Genomic DNA, 12,662 nt, shown 5'->3' on the forward strand with positions numbered 1-12,662 from the left:
AACCTCCGTCGCCACAACACCTCCCTCCAATCCTAAAAAAAAAGACTTTCATTACACAACGTCGCACCGCCCACCACCACCACCACCACCAAACCACTCTGACCTAGTGCCACGTGGACGGGCCAAAGGTACTATTCGTAGAAAGGAGAGCAACTTGCGCATCGTCGAGGCCGCGCCCATCAATGGTGTTTCCGACAATGTCGGTTCCCCACCAGTGAATGTCCTTGGGGTGATACTGCACCGCAAAGAAGAGAATGATGCCGCAAAACGCAACGGCGCCCGTCAAAGCCGCCGAGAGCAAATAGTTGTACTTTTCCCACCAAGCAGTCTTGTACCGTCTGAGGTAGTACATAAAGGCAAACGAGACATATACACCACCAGTAAAGTACGAAAGGTTGTTGGGGGCCCAAAAGAGGAGACCATTCATGATCAAGGAAGGGTGAATATTCTTGAGAAGAGACAAGGGCTTGAAGAAGACGAGATTGAGGGGCGTGTAGATGGCGCCAGGGAGCGCATTCTTGGCGGCGTTGCGGACGTGGCTGCCGAAGCGCTTGCCCACCCACCAGAAAACGGCCAAGAGAAAGCCGAGTAGGAAGCAGTATTTGAGGGCAGGATAGATTTGCGAAAAGATGCGAGCAGGACCAATGGCACCCCACACCACAGACGCAGAAAAGTAGACTTGGGAACCATTGGCGCATGTGAATTTGGACTCTTGATGAGGGTCGCAAATGTGAGGAATCTGGGTATCGGCGAACTGAACGACAGCGTACGCGATGAAACTGCAGACAACGGAGCTGAGGACCTGGCCACGGTACATGGCACGCGGGGGCAGCTTTGCGTAGAAACCCATCTTTTGGTCAGAAATGTAGTTGTCGGCTTGACCGTTGATGTTGTAACCAAACGCCTTGACGAACATGAGGGCTTCGGGGTGACCAGGAAGAGCATATCCGACGATAAGCTCGGTCACAACGTTGAGTCCTTCAGTGGTACCAGAGATGGCATATAGGTAGGACATGGGGATGAGGAAAATCAGGTTCAGTGCAATGACGAAGAAGATGGTCCAGACAGGAGTGTCTAGCTGAGGCCACTGGGTCAAAATGATGATGGAGAAGATGAAGGATATCAGGGCAATCATCAAGAACCACCAGTCAGGAACCTCGGGGTACTTGCGGACCAAATCCGTCAGCGGATTGTCGAAACCATCATAAATGGACGACTCAGTCTTGCCAATATTGTAGAGATGGCGAGCGCTGTCACCGAAACGGCCGCGGACGAGAGAGCCAGCAGAACTGGCGATGCCGCTGAAGAATCGGGCGGTGACTTCGGCAACGGACGCGCACATTGATTTGGTGGCCCGCCAGAGAGGACGCCAGGCATCAAGAAAGATGAAAACAAAGGTCAGGGGATAGAAAGCAAAAAAGGCTCCGTAGACGACCAGATTTCCAGCGCTATAGTATGCGGGGGAGTACGCTTCATAGGCTGTTTGGTTCAGTGTGCCGGTGCCGGGGACAACGACGCGAGAAATATTGTATCGCGCACCCGTGTTGTCAAAGATGCCGGAATCGTTGATGGGGAGATAAGCCGACCACTGAACATTGGTCCAGTACAGACCGACGATGCAAAGACCGCCAATGATGGTTCCGATGTACTGTTGGATGGTCGCAAAGAAGGGGTAGACCAGCGGTTGCGAGTAGACAGCTAGGTAGTTCCAATCAAAGGTCGGGATGGGGTTGAATCCCAGGCCGGCCTGGGAGCCCGTAATGGTGTTGAGAGTAAAGTGACGGGGAGCGATCCAAGTCATCCATGCAAATGTGCTTAGAGCAGGGAATAGATATCCGGGAATCCAAAAGTAGACAAACATGGCGGCAAACACGATGAAGAAGAACTTGTATCGGGAGATGGACCAGCCATGAATGGTTTCACGCTTCTCGGGCACGAGCAAAGCGCGGTTTAGAGCGAGAGTAGGTAGAATGCTGGGCCAAATAGCTTCCACAGGATAAATGACAAAACGGCGGAGCAGACCGGAAAAGCCAAGACCCATCATCTGGGTAGAGAGGAGCAGCAGAATGCTGTAGGCGGGGGTCAGCCACTTGTCGCCATAGTAGACGGTTTGTGTCTGAATGTTCCAGAAGCAGTAGGCAGAGGTACTTCCGACATTGATCATGATGGTAGCCAGCATCTGCTCCTTGTAGGACCAAGGACCAGGATTGAGGGACACGCGAGAGCCGCGCCAGGTGAAGCCCCAGTCGGGAAGGATGTATTGGAAGAGGAGGCCGCAGGGGTACAGCAGGATTTGTGCGACGGAGGAGGAGAGGGTGATTTGAGGGTAGCGAGAGTTGAAGAGGGAGTTTGTGAATTGAGAAACGACAGCCCAGCAGAGGCCGAGGAATACGGCGCGGGGTGTTTCGCAGGGCATGTCTTCGTCGTCCGTCGGGGTGGTGATGGCGCGAACTTCGGGGTAGGGAGAAAAGAACTTGTTGACGGCAGTCTCCGTCTTGAGTTCCGTCTCCCATTCCTCGGGCGTCTGGCCATCAGCAGGCCCGTCGATGAGGCGCTGAAAGTGAGCGCGAGTAGTCTCGCCAAAGTTGTAGTCGTACTTGTGGTACTCTAGCATATCCGACAGGATCTGGCGGCACTCTTCGACGCCCAGCACCTCAATCTTGGTAATGACCTGCTCAATGTCGTCCATTGGCGCGAGGCCGTCGGCGCCGTCGCCGCGCTTCTCAGCGAGCTGGTGCACATCCGCGTCGACCGCGGCATGATGGCGGGCGATTTCGGCCTTTTCGTCCATGGTGGTTGTGGTGGTGGTGTAAGGCGCATCAACGTCTCCGATGGAGTCGTTGGCGTAGGGCTTACGCTCAGACATTGTGTTGAAGAAAAATGTCCCTTTGACAAAGCTTCAAGCAAAGAAGCTTGTTGTCGTCTGAGACAGGAAGAAGAAATGAGATTGCAAGGGAAACAAGGATGGGCCAAGGTAAGGAAGCGGATGGGAATGGGGATAATTATATCAGTGCAGACATCGTGGGGTTGCGCGATGCTAACTTGTTACTGCTACCATGCACGATAACCACCCCCGATACCACACCCCTCCCCCTCCATCTTGGGCCAAGCTGACAGGAAGGCACAAGTGCCCGGCCGGGTCCTTTGTGACAGGAGGTGTGCGCATTGTTGTGAAGGACGCCACGGGAAGGTAGGTGCGCACCAATGGAAAGCCTTACAGTTTCTGTATTGGCAATCTCGCCTTCCCAATTGAAGCAAGAGTCTGCGCTAGAGCCTAGGAGCATGTGGTAATGGGGCGGTCGATGAGCTAGCTGGTGGCGTGGATGCCCCGGGGAAGGTACGGAGCTTAGGTATGTAGTCAGTTGCTTGCCCCAGCTGATTCTCAAGGAGTCGCCTGAATAGTATATATGTATGTATGTATCCGTATGTACCGAGTATGCGCACACAGATCCCGAGCAGAGTACTCTCTGTCGCACTAGAAGTGCTCAGGAGGCGCAAGAGAGGGGTGTGGGATCTGCGAGGGGAATGTGCCAAGGTTGGGGCAAGTACGTCAGTAACTAGGTCGCTGCTACATACAGATGCACGCGCGCATGTAGACGCTGAGTAAAGTTCGTTCCGTCCTCCTTGCTCAGCAGTGCTATCAGTTCAAAGGGACAAGTTGTCTCAAAACGGGTCAGGCGGCCGATTCATTTCAATGGAGGTTGGTGGCCTTGCTCGCTAGTTTATCGACGGGGCGCGCATGGCTAAAGGGGGCCCTCGACAAAAGTTCCCCTGCCTCGCTGTGCCTGCCTTCTCTTTTTAGACAAATATTTCCCTTTGCCAAGCGCACAACCGGCAACCGGCACTGAGACGGTCGGCATGGCGGCGCCACCATACAAAAGCAGCGGCTTGGCATACGCCGATGAGGGCCGATGAGGAACTGGGCGCTCACAAGCGAGTGATGAGCGTTATCTTGGAGTCTTTTGAGGGGGGGGGGGGACCGCGGCCAATGTCGGACTATTATTCGGTTTTGCGAGAGATACTGAGTGAGATATGGCTGTGGAGAGAGAGTGGCAAGTAAAAACCACTTTTTTGTAATCCGTAGATACGACAAGCGCTGTCTGCGAGAAGGTTGCAACGAGACTACTGACTACCAATCCAATCAATAGTTATTAGTTATTAATACCAATAATAAGGGTGAAACCCGCGCTCGATTGGATGCGAATCATCTTTTGCCATTGCACCTGGTCTTTGCGCAACCACGGATGCTCATCTGCGGACCTGTGGGGTCCGTGGTCAGACTTGTTTGGCGCTTGGGTTAACTATCTCTTTTGCTTTTCAAGGGACCATGTATCTGTCGCCTTGCTCAAGGCTGGGTTATTTCGGAATTTCCCCAGACTCGTCTACAGTTTCCATGAGGTAACACTTTGCCTTTTGGTATCGCTCTTATGAGCAGATGGATATCGCTAGTTTCCAAGAGGCTTCCAAAAGTTCTTTCTTTCCGAGGTCCTGGCAGAGAAAAGTTCCTTGAACAAAGTGATTATCTCGAATCAGGCGATCTAAACCCAAAGCGGGCATCGCCTCAAAGTCAGCGCTGACGCTTCTGCAATCTATACACCCCTCTCTACTAAGTAGTTGCGGATACTGTACATACATACATAGTAACTGTTGCTTTTGCCGCGCTTCTTGAAGCCAGAACAAAAGTTCCTCGGAGAAGAAAGTCTTTGCGCATTAGCTCACTACGCCACGGAGCCTCTTGCAACTGGTCGCTAGGCGTTATATATGCATACAGCGGCCCAACAAAAGTTGTTCGTCAAAATGGAGGCTCTATGCATTCCGGTGGCCATTCCATTTCACTAACCTCGGGAATGCCAAGCAGTGATTTCCGCAGAGGCGAGCGTGCCAAGAGCGCGATCGCTTGGCACCTGGAGTCATCCAGAGTAATGGCAAGCCACTTGATGAATCCCATTGGTACACAATATCTCGACGCCGTCACTGTACCTCAAATCAGCCTCTCTTTTGAGGTGCAGTGACGGCGTTCACAGCATGCATGCTCGTTGCGACAAAAAAGCTTGCCATGTTCCCTAACAAACGGACTTCCGAATTCATTTGCCTCGGGTAATCCGTACTCGATGTCATGCGGTGTCGGCGCCGGGACCCCCCCCCCCTTTTCGCCTTGAAGGGCCTCAGCTGATTATGCACTGTTTACTGTGTTGTCCCACTGAGGTTCTTGAGCGCCACTATAGATTACTAGAACTTTTGACGGCGGCCCCATGTAACCCCCCAAGCCCCCCCCCCCCAGCGTAACAATTGCGCAAAAAAGAGAGGGGTTGCTGTCGACGCCCGTCAGCTACGCTAATAATTCTCAAATGCAGCCAGCGTCTGGGGTAACTGGCACTGGCTGCTACATTGAGCAGATCCTCAAACCTCCCCACGCGGTAACTACCCAATCGTCAATCCGCCTAGGCAGGACTTTTGCATTTACTTTCTCCGCTCGGCAGTGATCCCAGTTTGGCCAGCTTAATTGATCATGGCGCGACTCTGGTTGGTCTCCTTGACTTGCCGAGGCGGCAGCGAAACCAACCTGGCCTCTCAACCTCTCTACCAGGTTGCCAGGGCAATTCTTCATTGAAAGCAAAGTAGCTAGCTTTCTGTGGCACCCTTTCGCCTCTTCAATCCACCTACCACTGCTGCTGCCAGAGGGCCTTTTCTCCTTGGTAGCGGAGCCTATTCCCTGCCATTGTGTGTCTCACTCTAGCTACGGCTTGCCGTCGGCGCCTGCCGCCTTTTTCACCCCATCCCTACTAACTAATGTGACAACTTTGCACCACTCTCTGTCCGCTTTGGCCAAAAGATCTTTTTGCTGGATCCGTCATATCCGCGTGGCTGGATTTCGCCAAAAGCCACAGTTTTTATGGCAGGCTAAAACGGCGTGCAGTGGTCAACAGCCGCGTGGTGGGCAAGGAGACTTTTGTCTATGATCCATCCCAGACATGCTCGGTGCTTGCGCATTTCCGATTAAGCCATCACCTCAGGACCGCTATACGTGATGAGAAAAAGCGTTCTCATGCGAAGCCGGCGAAAGTTGGCCTCGTCTAATTGAAATGGTTGTCTGGGGAAGAACCCACCAGCTTCTGCGAGTGCGACGCTTGGAACGAACATGACGTTGCACTTTATGAAGTACCTATAGCCGCATTGCGTATAATAAGCACTCTTGCGTTACTATATAATTACAATAAGGTAAATAGACTTGAAATTAGCAGTAAAAGGCTCTAAATATAGCATGAAACTCATTGCCTCAATACTACTAATAATATTCCCAATATGATGATTGGATATTTTCATGTACCAGCGTTTCGAACTCTGCATTTCCCATCTGCCAATTCAGAGTCCAATATTACCCCTGGACCGATGAAATTCTTGGTTGCGTGCAAAGGGCCTTCTTTCAATCTCCAAGTCCGTAGATCATTCTCGTTCGTGAGATTGCGCATAAACTTGGCGCAAACGAGGCACAGAAGATTGGCTTGATGCGATTGTTCTGTCTACACAACGGCCATGAGTATACAGCCTGGCCGTCGCAACAAAAGTCAGTCACGTCTTTTTTTTCATCAGAGTTAACATGACTGCCGACCTGACAAGGCAAAGAGCGCAGTCTCAACGGTCAACCGACACATTCTATGCAAGAGCTGCAAGATCTTAATCGGGATAGATTGATTACTTTAGAAATAAACCCTATATCATGCTGGGAATGAGGCTGCACAAGGTTTCTGGTCGAATGTGTAAACCCTTGAACCGTTCGATTCCATTTGCACTACGCTTACTGTGCGTCGCCACATGTGTAAAGACAGAACGGACCAAGTCCTCTTGAGCAAAATGTAAAATCAAAACCTCTCAAAGTCATCTTTGACTGTTCTCTGTGTTACGTGGCGTGGCCCCAGAACCGCAACCAGCCCCGAGAAGAGCAAAGTAAGCTACCGGGTAGTCTGTCTCTTTCGGCTCAAACTGGGCAGGTAACGCAATTCTGCATCGCCGCCGTTTTACCGTCTCAACTCAATATGCCATGGTACTGTGAATAAATTTCAGCGTAATTTCTTGGTTGAATTGCGAGGTCCTGGCACTCAACGAGACGAAGTGCGTACGTTGTAGGCACCGGAAACGCTTGCTTTATCATATCCTCAGTTGATTCGTTATGAAAAATGAAGTTCGTGTCAGAGACGGTTCAAAGTCAAACTGGAATCCACACTGTAATTACAAGCCAGATGACTGATCGCTACATGTAAACATTTGAGAGTCGTGGTAGAACTATTCAGGAGTTGGTTAGCCTGCTAGCATAGTAGTTCGCCAAGCCACATGGGATAGATTGACAGCCTTGCCAAGTAAAACATGATCGCCCTAGTGCGTGCCACATGTGTGGTTCTATACTCTTTGTAAAGATGTATAATCACAGGATACTTGTTTCGCACGCATCCTCATAAATCAGTTTCAAAATGCCGGATCGAACCTAAAACACGACAGGGAGAAGAAAAAAGGTCAAAAATGACGCATAACTAGGGCTGAAATTGTAGAAAGTTGAGCAACACAACCGGGAGAGATAAATCGCAGTGCAACAATAAGTTGGGGCTCAAGTGCCGACGACCTGCCTGATTAGGCAGGCCGCTACGGGGATATTCGGTATTGGTTGGAGCAAGCTTCTCAAAAGACAATGGACTACTTTTGCACATTCACGAATCAACTCATTTCATAAACTGAAATACGGAGCCAAGTTCATCTCGACTTGGTGAGAGAGCGTTACATGGCTCTATCGCGCGCGGACCGTTGTGGTGCCATCTTAGGCTCAAAGAACAGACATGATACGAGCAGGGCCGGGAGCAAGGTTTAAAGAGTCTTTTTAAAACCAATGGTGCTCCCACCTCTATATAACTCTCAGTCGACTACCTGTTTTTTTTTATGCTGTAGTTTTTTCTTTTTAGCTTCACTTCTTGCGTAGACTCTTTTTTTCGAAGTCATCACGATGCGGTCTGTACAGCTGGCCCTCATTGCCCTGGCCGGGCTCGGCGCCGCGCTGCCGCAAGACGCCGCCACCAACAAGCAGTACAAGCGCACCGAACACGACGTCGAGTACAACGTCTTTGAGCACGCCGCCACCGGCACGAGCCTTAAATATGTGTCCAACTCGGGAATCTGCGAGACCACGCCCGGCGTGAACCAGTACTCGGGGTACCAGACTGTCGGTGAGTTTTGTCGTCCTACCGGCTCTTTCTCTGACCCGGCTGATGCGAAACCAACAAAACAAGGCGACAACCAGCACATGTGGTGGTGGTTCTTTGAGGCCCGAAAAAACGCAAAGACGGCGCCGCTGGCCCTCTGGCTCAACGGCGGTCCCGGATGCAGTTCCATGCTCGGCCTTTTCCAGGAAAACGGCCCTTGCACCTTTAACGGTGGCGGCTCGCAGCCCAAACTGAACCCGTACTCGTGGAACAACTTTGCCAACATGGTGTGTATATAGCTTCTGCATGAATCCTGTAGAAACCTCTCATGGCTCATTCAGTTTTGTTTCTGTTTAGCTCTACGTCGACCAGCCCATCGGCGCCGGCTTCAGCTACGGCGACGTCAACGCGGCCGACTCGACGCCGCACGCCGCCCCGGCCGTGTGGAAAATGGTGCAGGCCTTTCTCTCGCAGTTTCCCGAGTACAAGTCGCGCGACTTTGGCCTGTTTACCGAGTCGTACGGCGGCCACTACGGGCCCGAGTTTGCCTACTACTTTGAGCAGCAAAACGCCGCCATTGACGCCGGCACCCTCACCGGCGACAAGATTAACCTCGTCGCCCTCGGCATCAACAACGGCTGGCTCGATCCCGGTGAGTTTTTTTTTTTTTTTTTTTTTTGTTGCCCCCGTCGATTTTCTTTCTCTCTGTCTGTGTTTGGACTCGAAGAAAAAAAGAAGGAAAAAAAACACAACGACAATACTGATTTGGGTTTGTATTCGCAGAGAACCAATACAAGGCCTACGTCGACTTTGCCGTCAAGAACCAGTACCGTCCTCTGCTCAACGCCAGCGACGCCCAGCCGTACTACGACGCCTGGAAGAACAAGTGCGTACCGGCCTACTCGGGCTGCACCGATGGCGTCGGCAGCAACAGCATCTGCGCGCGCGCTGACGCCCAGTGCGCAAACTCGGTCGAGAGCCCGCTGGAGGACCTGGCCCAGTTTGACGCCTACGACATTCGCGCCGACGACGACTCCTTCCCGCCGAGCACCTTTGAGAGCTATCTCACCAGCGCCTCCGTCAAGAAGGCGATTGGCGCCACCTCCAACTTTTCCTCGTGCGGCCGGTCCGCTATTGGTGGTGATGACAGTACGTATACTCTATCGCCCCCCCCTCCCCCGGTGACGATTGCTTGACACACATTAACGCTATGCCGCAGGCGCTCGCTCCTTTCTCGAGCCCTTATCCAAAGTCATCAAGTCTGGCGTCAACGTTTTGATTTGGGCCGGTGATGCTGGTAAGCACCAAATTCATTTCCGATTTTGAAACAGAACTCGTAGTACTGACGCAAGATTTACAAGATTGGATCTGCAACTGGATCGGCAACTACGACGCCATCCAGTCAATTGCACCGCAGGAATTCGTCTCAGCTTCCATTAAGCCCTACACTGTCGGAGGCAAAAAGTACGGCGAGTACAAGACGGCCGGCAAGCTCAACTGGCTGCGTGTCTACGAGGCCGGCCATGAGGTGCCCGCGTACCAGCCCGAGGCGGCCCTTGCTGCTTTTACCTCGATCATGTCGAAGCAGAGCCTCAAGTCGACTTAGATAACTGCTCCTCGTTTTTTTGGTGGGACTGACGACATCAGTATCTTTTGTATATACTACTCCTCGACTGCGGTCCGACTCACAATGAAAAAGATGGCATTGAAACGGTCTTGGCCAGACTGAACTATGACGCTTTAGCCTTTCGAACGGATAAGAGGGAAAGTCAACTCGCATATAAGTAGATCAGAGCGACAAAGAAAATAGAGGGAGCATGGACTTGGAATTTCCATGGCAGAGGTGGTCGCCACCCGCCACTCATAAAAATGCACCACATCGACGTGAAATGGACTGATCGAATTATCCGCGATGCTGTCCTGTCCTCGCATAAGTCCGTTATTCTTAAAAGTATAGAAAGCAATGCCGTGAGACTTCCAGGATATCTTTCTCGTAATTAAACCATTTCTCGCTTTGCAATTAAGTTGGACTGTAAATTTGCCCACTCATGGACGACATGGCCAGAGCCTCCGTCATTTAGAGATCGACTGATAGGAAATGTTGAACTCGAATTCTGTATGCACATCTTGGCATGCTGTTGGCGCCAAATGACCCCGAGGACACTCGCTGCTGGATATAGTTTGTTTGACAAGCCCTGTGTTGACATGGCCACGTTCTACAGCATCGTGTCACCATCCCCACCTCATCTCATCTCACCATCAACATGGAGAAAGCAATCCGGCCGTCCATCACTTCCTAGACAGAACCCGAACAAGAAAAGCCGCCCCCCTAAAAGAACCCTTGTCCAACAAACGCTTTTACCATCAGGTCTTCCTTTCTTTCCGACCGTGTTTTGGCATGAGTGCCGTCGGAGACTCCCTGCGGCGCCTCCGCAACAGGGTCCTCCTGAGCGACGACGCCCGGAGAAGGGCAGCCATCCGCACGGTGCCACCGCTCCCGCCCTGCCCGGCAGCCGCCGCCGTCGCCGCATCGGACCCGTCTGCGACAGCCCAGAGCCCGCTGTTCCAGCGCATCCCTGCCGAAATTAGGCAGCGTATCCTCGTCGCCGCCTTTGGCGACGGGCTCGTGCACATGCACCTGTCCCTCGAGTGGCCACTCCTCCGCAAACATCGCAACGACGGCAGCGACGGTCGCAGCGCCAGGCACGCCCGGCACCCGGGCAAGTACGCGTTCGACGACGCTGCCCGGCCGTTTTGGCGCTGGCGGAGCTCCCGCTGCCACTCGGGTTGCTTTCACCACCACAGCTGGCGGTTCGGGTCGCCGCAGCAAAGCGACTGGTTCCTCGACAGGGATTACTGTGTCGACGGCGAGTGCTGCAATGACCCCGGCGCGCCCGAGACGTGCTTCCTCGGCGCCTTGGGGTGGCTGGGGACGTGCCGGCAGGCCTACCGGGAGGGCTTCCACGTGCTGCACAGGTCCAACACGGTGCGCCTGCACGGGACATTCATGTTTGCGCATCTGCCGGAACTAGTTCCCAGGTCCAGCCTCGACAGCCTCGCCCTTGTGTCGCTGCACTGGGACTTGGGGTGGCTGCCGGGCTATCCGCGGCGTCTCCGACTCGGCGACCATCCCGAGACGTACAACTTCCGCGAGGGCCTGGAGCGGCTACTTCCGCGGCTCTCAGCGACCCTGCCCAATGTAAAGTGTCTACACTTGTCACTCCTAGGCCTGTTTGGCGGAGGGGAGCAGTGGCAGGCCTATGGTTCGCGGTCCGCCGCAGTCTACGAGCAGGCCGAGGCGCTGTTTCACAAAGTGCTAGAAAATGTTTTGCAGCTGCCAAAGCTGACCGAATTTCGGCTGGCGCTGCCGCGGAGCATGTTTATGCCGTGGATGCAAGAGGTTTTGAATATTACGCTGGAGTTTGACGAGGCCATATGGGCAAGACTACCCGCCGAGTGGCTGAGAAGAAAAACACCAGCAAAGTTGATGGAAAGCGGCAAGAACAAGGCCGCCATAGACCATTTTTGGGTGCTGCTTGGCAAGTCGGATTTACCACCACTCACGGTCCGCTGCTTCTGTTGAAATCATGCCCTGCTGTGGTCGGCTAGTTAATGTGCGACACATATAGCCTTGGTCTGTTTGAAAATCATTCCCCTACACACACGGGTAGCCGTGACCATCAAACTGAGCGTTCAAAAACATCTCAGTCTGGGTTATAGAAGTGATGTATTTGGCAACTTGGCACAGAGTCGAGACACTATTGCGCAAGAGTGGTCGTCGCCGCAGTTCCGAAGATCTCCGGAAGCTCGCTTTATCACGAGCCCGAGTAAGGGAAAACGCATTGATGTAGGCTCATGGCAGCACTTCCATCTATTGCACGAAGATTTTGCGAGATTGTGGACGAAATCTGCGAGAAAGAACTGCGTATCAAATATTCGCCAACACGCTGAAAATGTTCGAGTACAAGACACGCTGCATGACTACCAAGAAGGAAACTACTTACCTCATTGTAGACTTTGATATTTTGGGCCTCGAGAACGGAGTTCGGTCGCTCGATGACTTGCTCGCCGGGATTTCTCTTTCACCGGAGAAATGGGCAAACAAATACCCTTCTTCTCCAGTGCTGGAGAGATAACCACACCTTGCGCCGGGAGTGTCAGTAATATTAAAGCAGTAGCCGACGGGACCATTGCACAAACTTCGGCAATCAAGGCAAGGCCGATCGGAAGACCTGAACTCGCTGGGTCAGGCAGCCTGGCCGAGATCCCAAAAACAGCTCGATGGGCGGCTGTTGAAGCTGAGAACGAGAATGACTGGCTGTCGGGCCTTGCAAGTAGCCGGTTCTGGAACGAGGGCCAAAGATGATCGATGTCTAACGCGACGGAAAGAATGAGAAGGTTTCTGCGCATGGGTGATCTATGGGTACGGCAAGTGATGTGTTGACGCGTCTCAGGGGGTTACCAAGGCCTAGATCC

At 52.7% G+C, this 12,662-nt stretch overlaps 3 protein-coding genes across 3 annotated transcripts; 2 read left to right on the forward strand and 1 right to left on the reverse strand.

Moving 5' to 3' along the window:
- Positions 1–103: 103 nt before the first annotated feature.
- On the reverse strand, positions 104–2,866 carry BBA_06420 (oligopeptide transporter; the record flags this gene model as incomplete). Its single annotated transcript, XM_008601517.1, has 1 exon — positions 104–2,866. One exon carries the CDS (start codon positions 2,864–2,866, stop codon positions 104–106), a length of 2,763 nt encoding a protein of 920 aa, XP_008599739.1.
- Positions 2,867–7,990: 5,124 nt separating this feature from the next.
- On the forward strand, positions 7,991–9,792 carry BBA_06421 (carboxypeptidase S1; the record flags this gene model as incomplete). The annotated part of the gene is made up of 5 exons (XM_008601518.1): positions 7,991–8,473; positions 8,544–8,838; positions 8,970–9,335; positions 9,406–9,483; positions 9,548–9,792. 5 exons carry the CDS (start codon positions 7,991–7,993, stop codon positions 9,790–9,792), a joined length of 1,467 nt encoding a protein of 488 aa, XP_008599740.1.
- Positions 9,793–10,584: 792 nt separating this feature from the next.
- BBA_06422 (uncharacterized protein) lies at positions 10,585–11,769 on the forward strand (the record flags this gene model as incomplete). The annotated part of the gene is made up of 1 exon (XM_008601519.1): positions 10,585–11,769. The coding sequence occupies one exon, from the start codon at positions 10,585–10,587 to the stop codon at positions 11,767–11,769; it is 1,185 nt and encodes a 394-aa protein (XP_008599741.1).
- Between the last annotated feature and the right edge of the window lie 893 nt (positions 11,770–12,662).

Source organism: Beauveria bassiana (genome assembly GCF_000280675.1).
Source record: "Beauveria bassiana ARSEF 2860 unplaced genomic scaffold BBA_S00019, whole genome shotgun sequence".
NCBI lineage: Eukaryota > Fungi > Ascomycota > Sordariomycetes > Hypocreales > Cordycipitaceae > Beauveria > Beauveria bassiana.